This window comes from Mytilus edulis, chromosome 1 (genome assembly GCF_963676685.1).
Source record: "Mytilus edulis chromosome 1, xbMytEdul2.2, whole genome shotgun sequence".
NCBI classification, from domain to species: domain Eukaryota; kingdom Metazoa; phylum Mollusca; class Bivalvia; order Mytilida; family Mytilidae; genus Mytilus; species Mytilus edulis.
The window spans coordinates 33,301,029-33,325,239 of NC_092344.1; the positions used below are offsets into that span (position 1 = coordinate 33,301,029).

The 24,211-nt window shown below is 30.8% G+C and overlaps 1 protein-coding gene across 2 annotated transcripts in view; it reads right to left on the minus strand.

Moving 5' to 3' along the window:
* LOC139481342 (collagen alpha-1(IX) chain-like) overlaps positions 1–24,211 on the minus strand; it is a 39,768-nt gene that overhangs the window by 7,374 nt on the left and 8,183 nt on the right. For both annotated transcript variants that reach the window (XM_071264600.1, XM_071264589.1), the window contains 24 exons: positions 23,997–24,167; positions 23,359–23,436; positions 22,272–22,301; positions 21,238–21,306; positions 20,105–20,203; positions 19,489–19,596; positions 19,022–19,075; positions 18,646–18,717; positions 18,448–18,507; positions 18,226–18,270; positions 15,805–15,858; positions 15,544–15,597; positions 14,458–14,505; positions 14,030–14,083; positions 13,474–13,518; positions 12,987–13,040; positions 12,738–12,782; positions 12,420–12,473; positions 9,655–9,708; positions 9,202–9,261; positions 8,953–9,006; positions 8,677–8,775; positions 6,433–6,486; positions 3,148–3,201 (listed from right to left, as the gene is read on the minus strand). In XM_071264600.1, coding sequence (XP_071120701.1) covers positions 3,148–3,201; positions 6,433–6,486; positions 8,677–8,775; positions 8,953–9,006; positions 9,202–9,261; positions 9,655–9,708; positions 12,420–12,473; positions 12,738–12,782; positions 12,987–13,040; positions 13,474–13,518; positions 14,030–14,083; positions 14,458–14,505; positions 15,544–15,597; positions 15,805–15,858; positions 18,226–18,270; positions 18,448–18,507; positions 18,646–18,717; positions 19,022–19,075; positions 19,489–19,596; positions 20,105–20,203; positions 21,238–21,306; positions 22,272–22,301; positions 23,359–23,436; positions 23,997–24,167 — 1,569 coding nt within the window. The remainder of the gene's footprint in view (positions 1–3,147; positions 3,202–6,432; positions 6,487–8,676; positions 8,776–8,952; positions 9,007–9,201; positions 9,262–9,654; positions 9,709–12,419; positions 12,474–12,737; positions 12,783–12,986; positions 13,041–13,473; positions 13,519–14,029; positions 14,084–14,457; positions 14,506–15,543; positions 15,598–15,804; positions 15,859–18,225; positions 18,271–18,447; positions 18,508–18,645; positions 18,718–19,021; positions 19,076–19,488; positions 19,597–20,104; positions 20,204–21,237; positions 21,307–22,271; positions 22,302–23,358; positions 23,437–23,996; positions 24,168–24,211) is intronic.

A 24,211-nucleotide genomic window follows, 5' to 3' on the forward strand; every position in this document is an offset into this window, starting at 1 on the left:
TCTTTGTAGTTTCGACTTTTGTTTCCTTTCTAATCTCATCTTTTGCTTTCTTGCAATACGTTCCTCTCGTTTATGAAAACATTCACAATAGTTAAAACAGAAAATTGCTATAACAAAAACTAACGATTGTCCTCTTATACTGAACTTCATTTTCAAATTTTATAAGTCAACAAATAAAAAAAAATGGAATGCGATGTTTGTCTTAAAGATGTTATGTAAAAATGACAGTTAAGTTCCATGGTCTTTCATTATGTAAGGTCTATTTTAGCTATACGCATGTGCACCAACATTAGCAAATAATATTCGAAGACTGAAATAAATCAAAGGATTTCCTAATTGTTAGAATTACAAAGATACACCCAGACCTAGAAAAGACAAATCTTTTTAATTAGCCTTTCTCTTCACGTGTCAGATATCAACCATAAAATACTCCCCTAGTTTATATCGTGAGAAATGCTTGATACGAAACAGATATAACAGTTTTAGGCTAATTTAATTGTAATGTCTGTCCAGAACCGTCTTTGCGTTAATTTTACACTCTTTTCAAATTAATGAAATTCTTTAAAAGAAGTAGAAATAAATAATTTCAAGGAATAAACTTTATCTGTTTCGGAAGACATGCATTTTGAATTTAAGGCTTTGTATGACTACAATGACCATTTTTAAAACTTTGGCTTAATAAACAGTATTTGATAACAAAGCCTGTATAATATCAAGTTTATCACTGCGAATTTATATATTAGAAAACATAACTTCTATACCAACAAAAGAAGAACCTTATAACAACCATAAGACATCATTCAGGACCAACGAAAGATGTTGCATACCCCCAGACAAATGAGAGTGTGCATTCATATACGAGGAACTCCGAGTTGTTTCCATTTGAAATTTAGGGTTTATGAAACAGGTCATTATCAATCAAGTATGTTAAAATTTAAAAACTAAAGACAAATGTGCAAGATAAATGAAACGTGAAAACAGAAGTTTCGGACATTTTACACTTCCAACTTAGAATTGAAGGCAAATATTAACACTTGATACACTTTCCTTTTACAAACTACTTTATTGGTTAAAGAATAAAAGAACATAATATGTAAAGTCCACAGCACAAAAGAAACTGATTGATATATATATCTATATTCTATATCAAGCTAAAATTCAATCAATTATGAATTTTCAATAGTCAATAAATACAGGATGCAAATGACTTATGCAAATCAAAAAGTTGCACATATTCGTGTACATGTAGCTCAATAATTTTGGATATTTAAGAGAAAAAAAAATAACACTCTGCAATAGTACAAAACTATTTTAAAAATATCAAACTTCAAGGTGATTAAAAAAAGGGGAAGTCCATCAAACGTGAAAAAATCAAACGCTTCACTTTATCATGTACCATGGGGGGAAGGACCTTTATCGGGACTCCGGGATCGGGTGTTTTTAAGCTCGGTATTTCGGGATTGATCCTTTCGGGATCTGGGAATTCTATTTTTCGAATTTCGGGACGACGGGATTTAATTTTTTTAAATTCGGGACCTCGGGATTTCATATTTTTAAATCCGGGATTTCGGGATCAGGACCCCTTCTACCCCCTCCCCCCTAAATCATGTGTATCAACCAATGGAACGATTTTAAAATAATTGTCATACTCCAGACTTGTTACAGGTATTTCTGAAAAAAGCCGGGTTAACTAAACCTCACTTCTGTATGACAGTTGTTTACAACTCCGTTATATTGACAACATTAGGTATCATGCATTACAATTGTGGAAAAGTCCGTCCACCTTGTTGAGTTCAAAATTTTAGTGCAATGATAATATTCATTAGAAAACAAAAGATAATCGCAAAAAATTTCAATATTTCACAGTTTTTTTTATACTCCTATGGTTCCATGAAAAGATACACTTATCGGAACATCATTGCGAATAGAAAAGAAGAAAAAAACAGACAAACAAACAAAAGTTCATAAAAACCAAAAGAAAAAGATAAAGATGGAACACACAAACTCGACTTACATTTATAGGGATGGTAAGGTAAACATTTAAAAAAGTAGTGAAAACACAAATAGTACCTAATAACAAATCATGAACTGAATTAAAGTTCTGTGAAATCTTATCTTTATACATCACATACATTTTAAACTTGATTAACAATATGCATAATTAACCGTCAAATGGTACCTACATATTTCTTATTTTGTTAAAAGGGAAGTTAATTTGTAGTTATCCTATTTATTTCAAATAATCTTACTTTCAAACAGTTACATTTCAAAGGACCTCTTCACAGAGGCAAAGAAAAGATTTTTTTTCGTTGGCTTTCAAATTACAGGATGGAAAACATGATTGAATAATGCATTTCTTTTAATAGTATTATAGAAATAGTCCCTTTAAGACCAGACACAGCGTAATGTTGCACATCCTAAACTCTCCTAACAATTAACATAAAACCTAATAAAACAATTATATCTTTGTTATGTTTTCTTTTCATACAAAAGATTTCGAAACTTGTTAGAATCTGTTTTCCGGAGGAAACATATGTACTGTTTGAATTATGATCACACCTGTTAAATAAGCTCTCATTCAATTGAAGTAGAGAGAACATATCCTTTTTAATTAAGACTATAATGCAATAAATGATAACGTGGAGAAAATCTGCATTTTTTTGCAAGTTAAAAAAAATGAGCAAATGGCAAATTAGCATTGTACAGTTTCCTGCGATCAATCCGTTTTCCTATTTTGAACATCGATAAAGTTATGTTGCCACTAATTTTTATAATTACCTTTAAATGGAATCCCAAGTATACAAAACTTCACTTTAGCAAATTTAAAATGAAAATCACATGTCATAAATTTGGTGGGCCTGAAGAGATTTTTTAGAATGAACTCGACTGCTTGAGGAGATATGTGAGTAAATATACCGTGAAAAAATACTAAGATCACGGTGGTTTTTTCCTTAAGGAGCTTAGTCTTATGGGAATGCAGCGACACAGCGAAATTCATCTGGTCTGGTAAAAAGGTCCACGAGAAGGATTGATATCTGACTATGGAAACCGCATCTTCCTTTAAGATTTGTAATCAGAGCATGAACGGTGACATATTAATATCAATAGACAACATTGTTAATATCTACATTTGGTCACGTGACTAACCTTTTCTCCTTCCATTCCTGGGACACCTGGTTCACCAATATTTCCTATAGCTCCCTATAAATTATTAAAGGATACAACATTACTTAATAGTGTATTTGTTTAAAAACAATTATTTAGTATTAAATGTAACCGGCTGGATATGTGCCGGTAATTAAAATATATTGTAAGAACGTAACAATTGTATAAAGGTATAAACGTTTGTTTTGAATCTGAATAACTTTATTCATTATTTCATTCTGTTCAGACTCTCTTCTCTTTCTTTTTTAACGCAACTGCAATTCAATGATCTCGAAAGAAACGTTGTTTTTACTGATTCAATATTATACCACACACATCATATCGCATTACTTTTTTATTAATAGAACAGCAATGGATTTGTTTTTAATAAAAGACATGTAACACATTTCAATTATCAGGTTTAGATTATTTTCAACTGTATATGCAATAATTTTGCTTTAAAGAAAATAGCATTTGAAGAATAATAATAATCTGTACATTTTACTTTGATTTCAACAGTGGAATGACCTGGGTATAATTCAATAAAAACTCAAAGAATCAGACATATATATACAATATCATTGACAATAAGTTTCCGTTTACTTGAAAGAAATATGTACTTTTGTTTAGTTTAATAGTGTCCAAGTGAAACCGTGCATATATAGCTGAGAAATATGAGGCTAATGAATAATTGAGAATGGAAAAGGGAAATATGTCAAACAGACAACAACCCTTGATCAAATATCACGACGCGTATCATATGTATTTAGTTACGTTTAATCTTTACAATTTTATTTCTTCAATGTTTTGTTTTCATCGTAGACTTCTTTATGTAAAAGTACAATCTATCACTCGTATACATGTCTACTGAGTCTTTAAACTGAAGACGCTGCTCATAATTCCAAGACGTGAAATGCACTTCGCATACCGACAAAATGATTGCTGTGAGTTCTATAATCTGCGAAAGCATGTTCGCGTTACAAAACTTCTTGTTATTTTTTATCTTGTAAACTTATCGATGGTGCAGAATTTTATGCTTAATTTATTGTAAGAAATCTATTCCAGCAATGCAGCGATCTTCGAATGGTTTGCATTTAACTTTGAAGATTTGCAAGGTGAAAGTAACAGGTTCTTAAGTTCATGTTTATATGCAACCAGCAAAGGCTTTTTATCAATTTACATGAGTTTGTTTCTATAAAGGCAATCAAGTGGAATCTCGAATCGTCTGTTAATTTTAATTTAATTATCGAAAATAAGAGTAAATTAAATAGGTATTCTGTCTGGACGAATTATTCAAGGTTGATTATATGGGTAATGCTTAAAATAAATCATTAATTCTGAATTCACATGTAGGAAAATTATATTGACTGAACTAGAATGAATTTGTGAATTCCATAACCTCTGAAATTGTTGTATGTATATATAATTATTACATTGGTTGCAATGAGTTACATTGATTTCCCAGTTAAATAAAAACCGATAATTTCACCATGTGAAATAAACGTGGTTATTTCACTCTCTGACGTCATACAACAATAGGCGTTGTCAAGACGTTCATAACGGCGGATCAAAACAAATTGTGAAAGCGTAGAAAACATGTTTTACATTAATTTCTTTAAAAAAGCCAATTTGCCAATGTAATAAAAAGAATAACTAATTAAAGAATTCAAATATAGAAAAATATTCAACTCGTGACCGAACATCACTGATAATTAAATCATGCGATACGCGCATTAGTGAATTAATGTGTTGTTCGCTCACTCGTTGAATATTTTTCTCTATTTGAATTCTTCGATTAGTTATTCTATAAGTACTAATACATTTTTTTTATTCAGAACTTAATGATATTTTCTCTTAAGATTTTACTTAAAGAACAATAAGGATACCTGTAGATAAAGATTTATGGTTTATTATGTCAGTAAAATAAAAGTAATTGATACCCATTCTTATATAAGCATTTGTATGTAAAACGGAATTAGGTAAATATGAGTTTATTGATGACTTTTTACTAAAAAATGGGAATGCAGTTGAGAATCAAATAAAGGCAACAGTAGTATACCGCTGTTCGAAATTCATAAATCGATTGAGAAAAAAAACCAAATCCGGGTTACATGCCTAAACTGAGGAAAAAACATTAAATTTTCCTGACTTGGTACAGGACATTTTAAGAGAAAAATGGTGGTCAAAAAGTCATTATTCGTGGAAATTTTAGTCGACCAACTGGACAAACAATCATTTAAAAAATGAAAGCTTTTGAGTACTATGTCTTAAAGGAGTAGTGTTCAAAATTTTTAAAACGGACAGCCGAAAGATTTTTTTTTATACCTTTCTTTCTACTTCGCAGTAAAGTTGGGAACATCAACTAAATATTGTGCTACACTATTTGGAAATGAACTCATTATAGATATCAGGATTAAAAATGTGTACGCTAGTCTATAATAAATTAATCAGTGACGCTTGAATACAATATCAGTTAGATGGACAAACATGCACGAACATTGAGGACCCAAAATTCAAATACAAATTTGCCAAATACAGCTATTGTATTCTATTCCTGAGGTAGAAAATCCTATGCATTTCAAAAATTGAAAGTTTTATAAACAGTTTATGTATAAGTATGACTACATAAATGATAATACATGTCAACACAGTAGGACTGACTACTGGGTTGTGATCATGTATTTTGGCGAGATAAATATAATTGTTTATTCTGATTTTATTTCGCAATCTACTTTTCATAGATTTGTTTGACCTTTACCAGCATTTCAATTAAATTAGAAAATTTGTATAAGAAAATAAACACGAACACTAAACTATATCTTTCACTCTATCGTGTCTAAATAACCTTAAGAAAATATTTAAAAATATTATCATTAAGTATGGTCTTACATAATTACAGTTTCAATGTTACAATTTAGTATTTGTACTTTGCGTTGAGCCTTAGTTAGAACCATAACATAGACCAGGAATTCAAGCAATTATCCTCATGAGCAATTATCATTCCGATAAAGGTTAGTAGAATTGATGTCGGTAAATGATATGGTATAAGGTCAAATTAACGGCATCTTGAATCAAAATATAGCTTCGTTGGAATTTAGAAAGAAAGGTGTATCTAGGTCAGGAAACCAAACAACATCAAAGGAACATTTAAGTAACATTAATTGTTATCTTTTCTAACTATACAATTAGTACATCCCAAACATTGTTTGGATGTACAACCTTCAATACAGATAAAACATATTACTTACAGTAAAACCTTCAACACAAGATAAAAATTATTTAACTTACAGGTAAACCGCGTTCTCCTGGATCACCCATTGGTCCTCGCTCTCCTTCAAGTCCCTATTGTACAAGATAAATATCAAGATCAGTTACACAATATTCGAGAAAAATAATTATAAATTTTAAAAATATCGCAAACAATTTCGAATACACAATTAATTTCTAAAAATGATCGCAAACAATTTTTTCGATTTATATGTTTTAAGTTGTCTTAAAATGATGGCTGTAACAGTTCTGTTTAATTCGTTTGACATTAATGCTTTCAAAACGCTTTCTTTTGCTTTTCATAACCATGTGAAGCCATCCTTTTTATACCCGCAAATTTTTAAACTATCAACAAACAAAAATAGTTCTGATTGTTTACTAGAAAGGTAAATAAATCATTTATGGAAAATCAGAATCCGGATGAAAGAGAATAACAGTATGGGTATTTGAAAACGATCGATGAATTATACTGCAATGCAATAGTTTCAGATGCACTCTGTATGTTAGAGCTGATAGTCTCAATTGATACAAGTATGATTATGCATTTCATTTAATAGCCAAATCTGCATTGAATGCATTATTCATATTATTTTCAATTTATGATGTGTTATAACAGATCATAAGTAATCATTTTATAATATTGGAAATGAAATATGTATAGCTCTGTTCACTAATGCATTTACTCAGTGCTGTACGAAATATTTTAGTGAATGTTTCTTTGTAATAAGTAATTTATCAATCATTGTGTACGTACGGATCTAGAACACACAATATACGTAATAAAAACGAAAAACACGTAAATATATAATGTAGATAATGTATATGAAAGCCTTAGTCAATTTATATTTAACTCTCGCTCTGTACTTTGGCTGACGGAGAAGTTTTTTTTTACCTGAAACAATGTGAACTATTAGAGAGATTAAAATATTTTAGAATTAACTATATCGCGGTACGTATCATTATGTACCATTTTTATCCTCTATATAAAGATCATATGTTTGCAAATTAACATGCTGTAAATGTCACGCGGAAACCCAACTTTGAATTTTAAGGTAATTTGAGTATAATTGGAAATATGTTTTATACTCAACCCAAATAATCAGGAATCCAAACATTTTTTGTTACGTTGCAATTTATTATTGGCAAATTGTCAAATCGTTAAAGTGACATTTTAATAATCGGGAAAATCAAGAATATCTAATTTTGAAAGTGGAGATTTAAACAATTACATTGTCTGATGCTCAAGTATTTCTGTAAATTTAGGAGTGTGATCCAATTTTCCTTTAAGATATTGTTACTTATTTTCTTAGAACATAAAAAAAGAAGAAAAGTCTGATGTTTCCATCCCGTTCAAAATCCGTCGACTGATTCTTCTAAATAAGATTACTTACAAACCCTGTTCATAACGTCAAGAAATATTTCTATTTTGGTTATGATCATGCATTACAAGTGTGTGTACATTTACAAAAAGGTATATAAAGGATTAATGATTTGTTTAATCAAAGGAGTAGGTCCGGTAAGGCCCCTTTTTGGCCCAAAAATATAACAGTTTTACAAAATTGTTAAAATGTAAACTTTTAGTTATTTATTGGACAGATGAATGCTTCAGCTACATAAATATGGGCTGTTTTTGACAATACAATGAACTTATATCGGGTTGTAGCACCATTAAGTCATGCTAAATTACTGAAATCTTCAAAATTCTATCCTTTTAGTTAAATTTTAGACGGTTTCCGTGTAAAACGAAAGTGGCCACATTCGTGTTCATCCTTAATATTGCAATGTAAGTTGTATTTTATGATAATACATAACATATATAAAGGTTGTGGATGAACACGGATGCGGCCACTTTCATTTTTGACAAAAACAATCTGATAAGTGACGTTTTTTGGCATATTTGAGAGATTTTTCACATTTGAGCTTCAATCGGATCGTTTTTAACGACTTAATCAGTTAAAATCTTTCACATAAACTAATTGAATCAAGTGAAATAGACACTTAAGTGTTTAAAAAGTGGTCAAAATCTTTCGTCAGATGAAACTGAAATTTGAGGCCAAAATGAGTCCTTACCGGACCTACTCCTTTCTTTCACCAACAAAGGGAAAGACACAGCACTCTTTGTTCCTTCTTAAATTTGACACAGATTATACATTTTGTTTTTATTAGTTAAATGCACATTATTGCAATTTCTATTTTTAACAGTTTATTTATCTCTTTGGGTGTTGTACAACAGGCTTGTTTCTACTACTGGACATATTGACTTACAGGTGGTCCTTCTCTACCAGCTTCACCATTGGCACCTGGATGGCCTGGTTCCCCGGGTCTCCCATCTGCTCCTGCGGGTCCAGATTGACCTGGTGATCCCTGCAATTATTGTGTGTCTCATTCAATTTGTACATTATAGATTTTTCGTTCGTTTGCATTATTCATACTTAAAAATCCAATTTGATAGAACAGATTCCATGATAGGAAAAAAATTACTTCAATTGCAATATTATTAAAAGCCCTTTTATAACAATCATAAGATATGAAGACACTTACAGATTCTCCTTTAGTTCCCGGTTCTCCAGAAGGTCCTGATGGCCCTGGTGATCCCTGAAAAAAGTATTTCAAAATGGTGGTCAGTACTCAAATACATTCGGTAATTTTTTCATTTATTCATTATTACTGATTGATAATAAATCAAAATATTCTTAGTGAAGAAATTTTTGAATTTAAGATAAAAGTATTCTGTTAATGTATGTTACAGTTATGTATAAATGTTGTCTGACTAATATTTAGCATACTCACTCGTGAATCTCTTTGTGTTCTATAGAATGAGGTGGCTGGGCCAGGTGGACCTGCAGGGCCCTACAAATACAGCAGATATAAGTATGAAAAATACAAATTTACCGACATTATAATATTCTGTTGGTTTTTTTTCCTACCATTAGTTTCCGTGTAAATAATTGAGCAGCAAATACATTTTCTTTGCATCTTCCTACTTTTCTTTTTGAATGTAATCAAATGATGAACAATTGTAAAATAAAATATAATATTGAAATTAATCATCTCTCCTACAAGTTAAAGAGAGGATACACGATTGCTTGATAGACTTAGGAATAGTAACACTGAGAAAATAACTTCCAAATGAATGAAACGCGTGGAATTATTTCATATCTGTTATAAATCATGCTTCTTTTTATCTTTTATGAAATTGCCTTTCAATTAAAATGTTCATGACTACGCAATAATCATGCATACCATTGGACCAGAATCTCCTTTTTGACCTGGCTGTCCATCTCTACCTGGAAGGCCCTAAAATGATCATTTGATTTTAACGTATTAGTTATGATGTCAAAAAATGCCTGTACAATATACACTTAAATAGCACATATAAAACAAAACAAATAACAAATAATCAGGTTATAAAAAGGAAAAGTTGCGTAATATAGGAAGAGGAAAAGCTCATGAAAGCTATTTTGTAATAATTTTGCACACCAGACGTGCGGTGCGTTTCGTCTAAAAAAACATTCATCAGTGACGCTCAAAAGTTAAACGGCAAAATAATTATGCAAATTTTGTAATCAGTTAACTTATAGATATGACAATATCAATGATAATTCATGTCTACGCAGAAGTACTGACAACTGGGGTGATGATACCCTCGGGGTAGACACCTCAACCAGTAGTGATAACTCATTAAGGGTACCAAACTTTTAGTTTTGTACGCTAGTCTAGTGTTTGTCTTCGAAAGACTTATCAGTGACGCCGAATAATTTTTTTTAGTAAAAGATCAATAAAGTTGAAGAGCATTGGCGGTCTAAAATTCCAACAAGCTTTGCCAAAAACAGCTCAGGTTATATTTTCCTTCTGAAGAAGCTCAATATATCGAACAATAAAAAGTTTTGTAAACAATTATTTTTTATATGACAATATCAATTATAATTCATGTCGTGGAAGTGCTGATTAATGGGCTGGTGATACCCTCAGGGAGAGAATTTCCCGAGCAGCAGCTTCGATACAGTGAATGTTAAAATTCTCATCAAAGATACCAGGTTCATGATGTATACACTCCTTACAATAAATATTCAAATTCAAAAAGCATGTGACAAAATAATCCCGATTTGTAAAATACTTTCAATAATTTGGTTTTCAATAACAACAAATAAAAGATACAACTGATCTCAATTTGTAACGTGTATATACTTGATCTTCTTTCGTTCTACAATGAGATATTTAGCAGATACTGTTCTATAAATTAGTAAGCTAGACGCGCGTTTATTTACACGATACTCATCAGTGGCGCTCGAATAGAATTTGTCAGAATTTAAAACATTTCTTAACGTGGTGCCAAATCTGACTAAGAAAGTTTTACATAAAGGGTAAAACGCATTTGTGATTCAATGGTTAGTCTTTCACTAAATAATTCAAAATTTGGTGACTATGTCGAATGCATCTATCCCATTGAAGTAGAGATAAAGGATACAACAGATATAGTTAAGTCGGCCTCATATCTTGACTTACATCTAGAAATTGACAATGAGGGTCGATTGAAAACAAAACTTTACGACAAAAGAGATGATTTCAGCTTTCCAATTGTAACTTTCCATTTCTAAGGTGCAACAGTCCAGCAGCACCTGCATACGGTGTGTATATCTCCCAATTGATACGATATTCCCGTGCTTGCAATTCCTATCATGATTTTCTTGATAGAGGGTTGTTGCTCACAAGGAAGCTATTAAATCAAGAGTTCCAAATGGTGAAGTTGAAATCATCTCTTCGTAAATTTTAAGGACGCCATCACGAGTTGGTTGACCGTTATGGAATAACCGTCTACAAATGATATCGGATATGTTCCTTTCGTCGTAACTACAGTCTCTTTTCCTTTCATAAATGTGACCTATCGAATTAGACTATTTACCGGATTTGTTATCTCAATAGTAACACGACGGGTGACACATGTGGAGCAAAATCTGCTTATCCTTCCGGAGCACCTGAGATCAATCCTAGTTTTTGGTGGGGTTCGTGTTGTTTATCCTTTAGTTTTTTATGTTGTGTTATGTGTACTATTGTGTGTCTGTTTGTCCTTTTCATTTTTAGCCATGTTTTGTCAGTTTATTGTCGATTTTGACTGTCCCTCTGGTATTTTTCGTCCCTCTTGTATAAACTTACTTGTAAAAGATGTCAAAATATAAATTAGAAGAAAAGTGAAACTATATATTCGAAATGAAAAGCAAGAAAGAAAAACCTCAGAAAGTCTTCTACGTTAGAAGTGCAATATATAATGCACATTTACAAACTGAGATGTTACATATGACTTACATGAGATCTAACCATAAGATTAAGTTTCATACGTAATTTTATACTATGAAGTTGAAAGTAAACTTCCAAGAGATATTTACACTTTCATTGTTAAAACTTCAAAGTGAGCCTTCTATCGCTTTTAACAAATAATTGACATTAATTTATATTTGCATATAACAGGTACCGATTTAAGGTTTTAATAAATAACTTCGTATGATTAAACTTGAAACCAAAGAAGACATTAAAGAAAAGCTACATCAATGGAACTGCCTATAAAACATTCATAACCAATAATTGCAGTAGGAATGGTAGCATAAAAGTCAAACACACCTAATTTCAGCATTAATTAGTGAAGAAGTTCGGCTGACAATACGCTATAGTATACTCTTATCAACTTACAATATGTTCCTTTAGATATTTAAGATAAGTTTTTATATTTAGAAGGTAAAAATGTATGTTAATTTTCAACAAACTAGAAATAACACAATGGTTGATTGGGGAATAACACCTTGGGTAATGTGAAGTTACAACGGTGCCTCTTGTAGGTAATTTGACGTCACAATGGTGTCACGTATAATTAATGTGAAACGCTCTGTTTAACAACTCTAAAATGTTTCTTAAGTGAATTGGTTTCAGGTCAAATAATGTAACCAAAGGTTACATCATCATTAAAATTATGTACAAAACGTAAGTATGATTTTTTTTATTTTATGTTTCCTTACCGATTCACCAGGTTCTCCTGCAAGTCCATCAAACCCTGGAATGCCTTCTGGGCCCTATAAATATAAAAATTCATCATTAAATTAGTAACTTAAAAATGGATTCCAACAGTGAATCTGTTGTTAATGTTTTATGAAATTCAAAGAGATTCGAAAGATCAGTTCTATATGAATGCAATATATTTATTTAGACTCGGACAAAAATAAGTAAAATAATAAAATATTTTAGAATAAACAGCAAAAGAAAACTTCGTTGTTATTAAAAGAAAGATTTTTTTCTTATTTATAATAACAAAGTAATCGATAAATAAAGATACGTACTTGCTCTCCGTCCTTTCCAGGTAGACCATTCGCTCCAGGGCCACCCTGTTTTAATTGAAAAACAGACATAGTTTAATTATAAAACAGACATAGTTTTAATTATCAAACAATCTCATTATGTTTCATTTTAATAATAATAAATTCAAGATATTATCATTTTCCGTTTGATTTGTCAAGTTTAAAAAATTATTAAATCAATTTGTTACGATATTTAACATATCTGAGTTATTCCCCTTTCATCAATCTTACCGGTGAACCATTATTTCCTGGTATGCCGGCAATCCCTTGGTCCCCTTTATCGCCCTGCAATAAAAAAGAATAACAATGATTAAATATTTCATTTTGTTTTAAGAGAGTTTTTTTGTGATGAAACATAATTTTGCCAAAACTACTATAACCGCTGCCATTCAAACAAATTTCCCAGTGCCAACAATTTGAAAAAACCATAGAAAAAGGTAAGATGGAGCAACAAAAACAAGATCAATATACACAAAAATTCGCTCGTGATAATAGATAACTTTATATAATGCGTCTGAATCTTCGTTTAAACAAAAATGGATAAAGTGATAAACGTTTCTCCAGATGTATTATCGATACAGTTACAGTGTTCATGAACGTAAGAAATGTAAAGAGAACAAAAAAAGAAGATTGAATTAGTAATGAATTATAATACAACCATTTATTTCTAATTAAACTGTCTTATTGGAATGTAAATCTTCAACATCTAGATACATACTTTAGGTCCATATTCTCCTGGAAAGCCTTGTTCACCTTGCGGTCCCTGTTAGAAATATACAAAAGATACTGATAAACTTTTATACCACAAGCAAATGATTTTTTTTTATCCTTTATGTAGTTTTTCAAATCCGTCCCATACAGTTTTTAATAAATGTGTTATATGTTCAATCGTTTTACATAGGCTAATTTTTTTTAAATTAATGTCTTTGAATACAGATTATATAGCTTATAAATCCGTATACAATACCTGATATTATTGCAAGTTATTTTTACCTGTTCGAATTCTATGAAAGGTTAGAAGGTCACAGTATCTAAAGGAATTTGACCAAATATAAAGTTATAAAGGTTTAAGTTGATGAAGACTTTCCCGTCAGTTTTTCTAACTTTGGGTCTTTACCTTGAATAATTTTTATATTGTCTTATATTCGAATGTCTACCTTTGTCTTTTTTATTCTTTTCTTTCCTTTTTACTTCTACTTCAAATTGCAACACCCTTTCGCTACATGAGAAAAATGTTTAAGGACACATGGTCTAAATTAAAGTTGTGATCATACCTGTTTGCCTTGTTGTCCTTGGGGTCCATTCAAGCCTGGTGGACCAGCTGGGCCCTACATTAAAAGAACAATATATATTAAATTGTATATGTATTTTGTTTTTGTTTTGTATGTCTCTTTATGGAAGCGTCGGATTTTGTTGTTCGGTGGTGATATGTTATACTGCAGGGTATTTTTGTTATCCCTGTTGATGATTTACATCAATATTATAAACTCATTAGACTTAAGTTTGGTAATATTCTCAAAAAAGTAGTGAAGTACATACATAAAGTTTGTGGTACATTGCATCGTTCAACTGCATATTTAGAATAGTATAAAGAAGTTGTAAAATCTCTTTGTGTCTTGTTCAAGTAGATTCTTTTGCATTCAATTAATTTGCTTATGAATATTATTTGTTTATTCTAAGAAAAACGCTAAATAGAAGATACCTGAGCATGTTGAATTGCGTTGGACAGTTCACCCTGAACAACTGGTACCTAAAATATTCATATATAACTGTATGAAAAAGTATAGCAAAAAACTGGACTCTAAGGTAAATTAAAAAAGTTGACGTCCAAGACTGACAAAATCACACGATATACACCGACGGTACAAAAGGGAAACACTGTCATATCCCTGACTGAATGAGAACAGACACTTTCCAATAAATAAAACCATCGAATATTTATGGGTAAGTCATTACGTAATTACAACAATCATTATTTGGCATATACTTTTTTTAATATACTGTCAGATTGGTACCATGTATTGGATATCAATGACAAAAATTTCATAAATATCCAGAAAAATCTGCAGGTGCGGCTCACATAAAGATATCATTGAATGATAATCTACAAATCTTCAAATATGTCACAAAATAATAAAAGGTCTGCCGGGTGGATCCTTCAATTGTCATTCAGTGTGCACATAAACATATAATTTTGACAGATGTTAAAAGGAATCATTCAAACTTGACATAAAGGTCTAAAAGACATATTAATAATAAACGTGTGTCATGTGATAATTGTATGGTAGATATAATCAATATGAGGCATTTACACTTTATTATAATTTGACTAATAATATGCAATGTATTGCAATTGTCATGTACCCCTAAAGAGCTTATGTGATGTTAAGGGTTATCTTATCTCGTTTCATGTTGCAATCATGACAGTAATAAAATTAGAGTAACCAAATGTAGGTGGTCTAGTTCCTAATTCTTAAACATTTTTTTCATCTCATAGATTATTAACGATGAACGTAATCTTTCCAATTTTTTAAAAGTTCTATGCAGACGGTCCACGCTATATATGTGTGCATGTGTTCGAAGTCAAAATATTGGCGAACACTTCTTGTTTACCCAGAAACAGGTAGATAAAAATATATAGTTGGTAGTCAAAATGTTCTTGTTGAATATTATTGCACATGAAGAAAAAAAACAGTTACCGCATTTCTACTCGAAAATTGAATTTTCTTAAACTATATTAGGTAAATTCAGTTGTTAGTCTGAAGCAATTTTCAATATATAAACTTACCGATGGACCAGGTGGTCCTGGAGCCCCCTGTAATCCTTGTGGTCCTTCTGGTCCCTAAAGTTAAAAAAATGGTTCAATGACATTTATGAAAAAAAAGTGTTCTTTGTTTCAAACCTTGCACATCCAACCTATATATAGTCACTTAAATGGATTTATAATTGTCTCATTGACTATTACAATATATCACATCCTTTTTATTCAAACATAAATTTAAAACTAAAACTTCTTGAAACCATTTAATTTAGTGAAATAAACACATACCTCAAGTCCTCTTGGTCCTGGAGATCCATGATCTCCTTTATCACCAGTGTCGCCCTACAAAGAGGTATGATGATAAAAATTATTAAAAAAACTAGGCTTTATCAAACATGCCATGTCTGTTTAAAAATAAATAGACTTATTAGTGACAATTTGAAAACAGAAATCAACAGTTCAGATTTATTATTCGGACATTAGACCAACATGAAGACGTTGATCAATAACGTAAGTCTTTGGTTTAAACTTGATACTTGGTAATAGTTTATTTTGTGGTAGTATAAAGTCTTTAAGTTGGTCGAAAAAGAATAAGATGATTTTTTTTTCTCTCATTCCATGACTCTGCAAGTTGAAATGTAATACTTATTTAAATAAACGTTGTACCCGTTGTTAAAGTTGAAACCCGAAGACACCAATGAAAGGTATATTTAATTAGACATGAAAACAAATGGCCGATAATACGAAGAGAAATTCAATAGCAGAAAATTGGTACAAAAAATTACAGGTATGGTGTCCCCATCGACAATCAAGTCTGTAGTATGAGTTTCCAAAATTCATCAATTACAATGAAGGTGAAAAGAAAAAGAAATAGATATGTGAAAATGAAATGAAATGTTTTTATTTTCACATTATCAGGAACGTAAAATGGTAAATGTCATGTGATTTGGATCAGCAATATTATTTGTCAATTAGTATTTTTGAAATAGCTTTAAATTTAATGTTTTATTTCAATTCCAAAATACTTAACCTCTTAGATTGTAACACTCTGTAATGTTTGATTTCGAATCAATACATCGATAGCAATCACTTTCTCTTAATTCGAAATGTTATCGTTTTACAAATTAGTCTTTTATAGATAAAATCTGTGTGCAACACGAAAGTATAGTAAACTTGATGGTTTAATGGAATACATACACGAGTTTAAACACTTATTCATATATTTTATTACTGATTTGGATCTTGTAAAACTGTTAGGTTATTGTATACCCTTGGCTGTAGAATTTTGATAATAGACTCAATTTAGTATTAGTCATCCTTTGTTTTAGAAGCGAAAAAAGAACATTGGTTTTGAAGATTAAAGTGCAAGTCTTTTAAAATTTTGACAACTTACATTTTTTATTTTTAATCGTTGGTGACTTCACGATACAATAATGTAATCAAATACCAAACTTTGCTGTTAAATGCATTTGCGTGCTGCATTATATAGTTTTCAATGCAATCACCAGAGTGCGATCAAAGAATCAACTCGCTGACAGAACCAATCAACCATATTTATATTTGATTATTATGTCTGTTGATGTTATTTGATAATCACTAAACCATATACGTGTTTTATATACAATATTTTGACAGGCTAAAATTATCTATCGGTTCATCTCGACGCATAGAACTGTATAGTTAAATGGCTAACAATTCTTTGTTATGAGTGTAAAAGCTTTATACCAGCAAATCTGCAAAAACTATATTGATAAAATGATTGCTGCTAAAATTTGTGAAAAAAAATGTTATCAATATATATAATTTGCTATGGTATGTCAGAAATGAACAAAACTTCAACTAAATTATGTCTGAAATTAATTGTAAACTTTGGTAATTAGCATGACCTAAAACAAATCTGATCGTACCACGAATGTACTGGTTGGTAATTATTGAATTCACATACAAAATCATTTACATATCTCTGCTTAGTTGGAGGTCCTGGTTCTATTTCAGAAAATATATTAATGAAATGAAATTATCAAATTTAATATAAACTTCAAAGGTATACAAGTAAGTACCAGCCAGGTGTTAAAACTTTTTAAATGTCTTTCATTTATAAATTATGATCATTAACAAATTATTTCATTTTCTAAAACAGATTGGTGTATGCACATCTGTTAGAAATTGCACAAAATATCAAATGAAGTTCAGGGAACAGGAAGGGGTCTGTGTAATTATAACATCCGTTGACAAGCTGAAGGGCCATACAAAGTATTAACAAGCGTTAAACACGCGATCGTTATCAACACTCAATTGTCAAACTTTCAGTGAGCACAACTTTGGCACAGAACATGATAAATGATTAGGTTGATAAGATAGAATACAACGTTACAGGTGTGTTGATTGTATGAAAACTTAACATATCTCAAGCTTAAAGTGTGGATTTCACACTATTGAATTTGATATTGCACACATCTGTAAATTTCTTGAACGATCATCGCACTAAAGAGTTCCCCGGATGATAAATGGGTATTTGAAATGAACAAAGTTATGTAAAGGCAATATATTAGATGAAATTGACAGCCATATCCTCCATATATTCTCTTATTCCCTATCGCAATATAAAATTGTCCTATGATAATGTGTCAAAAGTGGATACATGGGTGGATCTTAAATTACCAGATAAGGATGGACAAAAAAAGTTTACACCGTTTCAATTATTATTACCTTTTCGCCTTGGTCACCTTTCATACCAGGTATACCATGTGGGCCCTGTCAAAAGAAAAGCAAAATAGCTATAATCATTATTTCGAAATGATCACAACACAAAAGTCTGAGGAAGTTTTACTTTTTCTATTTTTTTTTCTATATCTTGTATATCAATATCAGTTTTTGCTGCAATATATTTCATTAGTCAAATTTGAAAGTTGCAGAACAAATAATACATACATCTAGGCCAGAAGCTCCAGTATTACCAGCGGGTCCCTGTGGTCCTTGTGGTCCAGTAATCTAAAAATAGAATAAAAAACATTGGTCTACCTGGATACTTGATTTAACTATGTCTTGTATTCATCAATTGTTTTCTCAGACATTCAAAGTGAAAATTGAAATAAATCATTAATGCATGCCATAAAAAAATCAACATACACTTTTTCCTGGTTGACCTTGTTTTCCCGGTTTTCCTGGAATACCATTTGATCCTGTCAAACCATGTGGTCCCTACAATATAAAAACTAAAATCATAAAAATACTTAAATCCGAGGAAAATTCAAAACGGAAATTATTTAATTAACTCAATTGTTTTAAAAGTATCAATCAATGAAATATACGTTTTGTAAACAGAAAAGATTTCCGACATTTTCTGACATTTAACAGGAATCTTCAGTTTCATTCAAAATGTGTGAACAATTATTTCAAGTCGGAGATGAGCTGAGTGTTATTCGTATTGTTCTATGATAACAATACATCAGACAACTTAAAATTATAATGAGAAAAGATGTCAAGATAGAAAAGATGTTATTACCCGTTCGCCTGTAACTCCTTTAGGCCCGGCTGGTCCGGTTCTGCCATCCATTCCCTACAATAGAATAGTAATGATATATAGGATTGGTAGTCACATGAAATGTCTAGAGCAAGTAAAATAACAAAAATACCTAACTCAAGGAAAATTCTAAACGGAAAGTTCTTTAGGAAATGTTAAAATCAAACGCTTAAACACATCAAACGAATGGATTCCAACTGTCGCATTCCTGACTTGGTACAGGTATTTTCTTATGAAGAAAATGGTTGACTAAACCTGGTTTTATAGCTAGCTAAGCCTAGATCATTGTTTCTGAAAAATGTTTTCAAGCAAACCAATTAATTCTGAAAGTCATTTAAGATTAATGTGTCCTGACAAGATATGATATATGTGCAATAAGGAAGATATTAATGTTTTATCAATATGAACATATGGATACCATAAATCATTATAAATACTACGCCACTTACATCTGCACCCGGTAATCCATTCTTTCCAGCTAAGCCATCTTTTCCAGGTTCGCCTTGTGCTCCTCTTAGACCATCAATACCTGGGAGTCCCTGTGCTCCTGGCTTTCCCTAATATGTAAAATAATTTATCTTAATTTAAATATCCAAATTTCTAGATAATGAATGCAAACTAACATTTGTACATCAGTACGCAATTTTTTTTGGAAAATGTTCAGAATCTCTAAATTCACAAATATCCTTTTATTTTGTAAATTTATACATTTTAACCTTGTAACATTGCTAACTTTTTAAAATTTTTCATTTGTATTGAAAGCTTCTAGAAGATGGTCTTTATAATTTCACATCGTTTTCTCTATTCTTTAACTAATTTGACCCTTATTCTCTATTATTGATATTTTAGAACCCCCCGTTATTTTTCTTTCTTTATTTTCTTTTGCTTATTTTGGTCTTTTTCTTACTTTTTGCTCATTTATCTGCGGTATTGACCCATTATTTCCTATTCTGTAAACCCTGATCAGACATTCATATTTAGTATGGTACACTATACCATTATGATATTTTTAATGAGAAAATTTTGATTATTGGGTTATAGCAGATGAGTATTCCGTTAACTTACATCTGAGCCATCCTGTCCACGAGGTCCGCGTTGTCCATCAAGGCCTGCATCTCCTGGCAAACCTTGAATACCTGGGTGGCCTCTTGTTCCTTGAAGTCCCTACAAATTAACATATTTTTTTATTAAGCTAATAAAGATTAAAAAAATCATATTGTGCATTTAATTTCAAGTGATCTTCATTTCAATGGTCGCATAAAATACTTTATTAAACACTCAAACATTTGTTACATGATAAAAGGACGCTGAGGATACCCGAGGGTAAGGAATACAGATTAGTCAAAAACGAACTGACAATGCCATGGAAAAACTAGAAAAAAGACATGCAAAAATTCTTCATGTCAAAACATAACCTATATAAAACTAAAGACTACGCAAAACGAATACAATCAATACCGGGGATGATTTCACGTTTGTTTTCTCGAAGGGTAACAAATCCTGCACCACATAGTTTGCACCCATCATGTGTCTCATGTAAGTACAAATCCGGCTATAAGTCCTATTCAGTTGGTCCCGTTCAAGGAAAAGAGAAAGGATTGTGATTACGACATATGATAACAAAATGCCATACTCCTAGGAAAATTTAAATTTAAAACTGAAAGTCATTAATCAAATTGCAAAATCAAACGCCCTAACACATCCAAAGTATGGAAAACAAGTGTCATACTCCTGACTTGGTACAGGCATTTTCATATGTAGAAAATGGTAGATTAAGCCTGGTATTTAGCTAACTAAATCTTTCATGTATGACAATCGCATAGAATGTCATTATATTGTAAATAGTGTGTATTTCCAATGATAATTCTAATGGTGTTTAATATTCATTATCTCATTATCAAAAATGTAAAAAAAAGATTTAGATAGTAAAAAGATCGAGCATCGACAGGAAAATACTACAGTTCAGAATCAGTTTGATTCATTCAAACATCAATATGTCGAACGTTCTGATTAATTATTTTCGAGGACATTGAAACTACGATGACAAAATTGAAATTTCTCCATTGAAAATAAAAGTCAAGCGACCTCATATCATCCAAGTGCATGTGTTTAACGAAAAAAAATTAAGCTTTTTAAAATAACAAATTAACAGAATAACTTTCTCAGTACCAATACAATTTTTTTTTTTGCAAACTTACATCCATTCCGTTTTTGCCTGGTGGACCTTCAGGGCAAACTGTGTCACATCCTGGATCTGTATCCCCTCTCTGGATAAAAGGAACTGGATGTTAAAAAGAAATACAGCATAGTGTTAAAGTGGGTTAGTTGCTAGTACCGTCACCCTCGTGAGTAAATCTAGCCGCCGTGTAGTTAGTAAAGTGAATCACACATCTATAATCCGATTACATGAAGAAAAGCTTTATATACACATTTTAATTTTCACAAACTGAAGGTATGTATGAGAATTGTTATTGTATATAATGATTACATTGGAACCATTTGTTTTGGTTTTTTATAAATATTTTTTGGAATTATCCAATTCAATGAAATTTTAAAATAAAGCATTATTGAAGATCTGGATGATGTTTAAAGAAAGATGGCAAAACAAGAGAATAGATAATAAGCGTTATAAAGAATAAAGTAATACCGTATACTGATTACAGAATTGAGCGATGTACATATTAACAAAAAATTCAACAAATTACATGAAATATCAACAGTGCAATTATTTTCTATTTTTATTAAAATCGTTATTTTCGAAAGATAAAGTTAAATGTCCTAAATATTTACAGAATGCAGAAAATTCCACCATCCAGACCCTCGAATTTTTTTCCTATTATATCTTTGACTGTTAATGTCATCAATTAACATTGGATACTGAACTTAATTGCTAAATTTAAAGTTTTGTATTTTTGTGAGTAGCTATATTTGTAAGAATGAGAAGCTATATGGAACACAAAATGAACAAGAGTAGTTGTCCTTTAATAAACTTTATTTCAAAATACTGGTATAAAAAAAAATTATAAATAAAAAAAAAAAAAAAATTAAATAAAAAAAAAAATACTATAAGAATCAAAACAATTATGATTTAAGTTTACTGATTAACAGATCGACTACTCCTGTTTATTTGGTTCGGTACCTGCCAGTAGCTTGTGTAGCTTGGCTTTGCAGTGGTAGTTTCCGGTGCATTATAGAAAAAGACAAAATAAATATTAGTGCATCATTACTGTACCTTATCTGCCTGATATCCATCCCAAAAGTTCTACAGGAATAAATATAATACATGTATATATAACAATATGTATACAAAATAAAAACACAGGTACTGGAACTGATATATCAATCAATGAATATCTAAAAAGTAAAATCACAAAAGTACTGAACTCCTAGGAAAATTTATAAACAGAGAGTCCCTAATCAAATGGCAAAATCAAAAGCGCAAACACATCAAATCAATGGATAACAACTGTCATATTCCTGACTTGGCACAGGCATTTTCTTATGTAGCAAGTGATGGATTGAACCTTGTTTTATAGCTAGCTAAACCTCTCACTTGTATGAACTGATTTATCAACCAATGATTATTTACATGTTTATCATCTCACATAAGCAATATCAAACATACTCCGGAACGTAGTCCGCAAATTGTAAAAAAAATCATAAGGACATAAGAGCTACGGTTCCGCAGCTAATAGCAAACATGCTCAATTTCAAAGAGATTTAAAACTCGGAACATCTAGATTCTTGGGTATAAACAAAAATAAAAAAATACTTGTGAAACAAATGTCACTGCATAATAACTTTCACATTCAAAAGTTTTGTACATGTACTTTCAAAGGAAACAATTATGTACCCACTTGTCTTATAACTGTCTTTCACTATTTTAGCCATATAAAACATTAAAGGCAAACATTATTTAGCATGACAAATAATCAGAACACTTAAATTATGAAAAAGCTGTACAAGAACTATATCGAACCACATGCATAATTACATCTTTACTGCTTAAAAAGTTGTATATAACCTTTGTAGTGTATCCGATGAAAAGTTCACTCTCTATTGATTTTTGTACATACTCAAATTTTTTTTATCTATAAATACCAAGCAAATGTCTTTTATTTCTTTATCAGAAAAAAAATGTAATTGTTAGTCAAACAAGCTGAGTATTGAAGTAGTTTATTAAAAGTCCATGGTCTTTTTCGGCAGCAGTTTAAAAGAGAGAACAATAACTAAATAATCATTTGAACAAGACAAAATGCATTTTTGAATATATAAATTCAAAATAGTAAATGTATTTCTTCATTACTCTTCAATCTTACCACTGGATTAAGTTCATCACATGAGGCTCTGGATGGTTTAGAATAGTCACAGTGCATTACCATCCATTGTAAATCAAACTGGAAAAAACAACAGCAATTGTAATATTGTTTGGTAAACAATGAGACTATAATATATATACTCGTTTTAAAAACTATTGAATATACATGAAACCGGATAAATTTATGGAACTCAAAAGTATAGCACAGAATATGTAACTAAGCAAATTCTGTTCAAAAAGAATTATGATGGTCGGTGTATATGTAGTTTTTTTCTCTAGTAGCATATCACAACTCTATTAAGTCTATGCTTCGCTTCACGGACAGTTGGACAAACTTAATTTCATTCCAACCCTGTTTTTTTTCTTCTTTTTTTTTTATATTATTTATCTCCGAATTCAACTTTTCACTAAATTCTGAACTTGTCATGAGCAATACAACTTGTTGTCCAAGAGAAACAGAAAGAGCTTTAATTGTTATTCTGTTGCATTTTCGTTTTTATTATCTGTTTTATGTAATGTTTTGTCGACTAATTGTCAACTTGACTGTCTTGCTTTTGGCCAGTATGAGTCTGTTCTCCAATTTGTGTTTACGGATTGGCCCTTCCCTGTCATAAAAAAGTTAAATCATTATATCATTACCATAACAGTTCTTGATTTCTGTGCTTGTCCGATGACTATATTTCCTGTGATATCTATGCTTCCCATTGTACTGTCTGTAGCAAACACAAATGTATGTTCACAATCAAGAACTAAGGTTATTTTCTTCTCTGTAAAACCAATGATTAATTTGTGCCACTTTTTCTGGAAAGCCTACAAATGAAATAAAAATGTTGTACGCCTTTTACAATAAAATT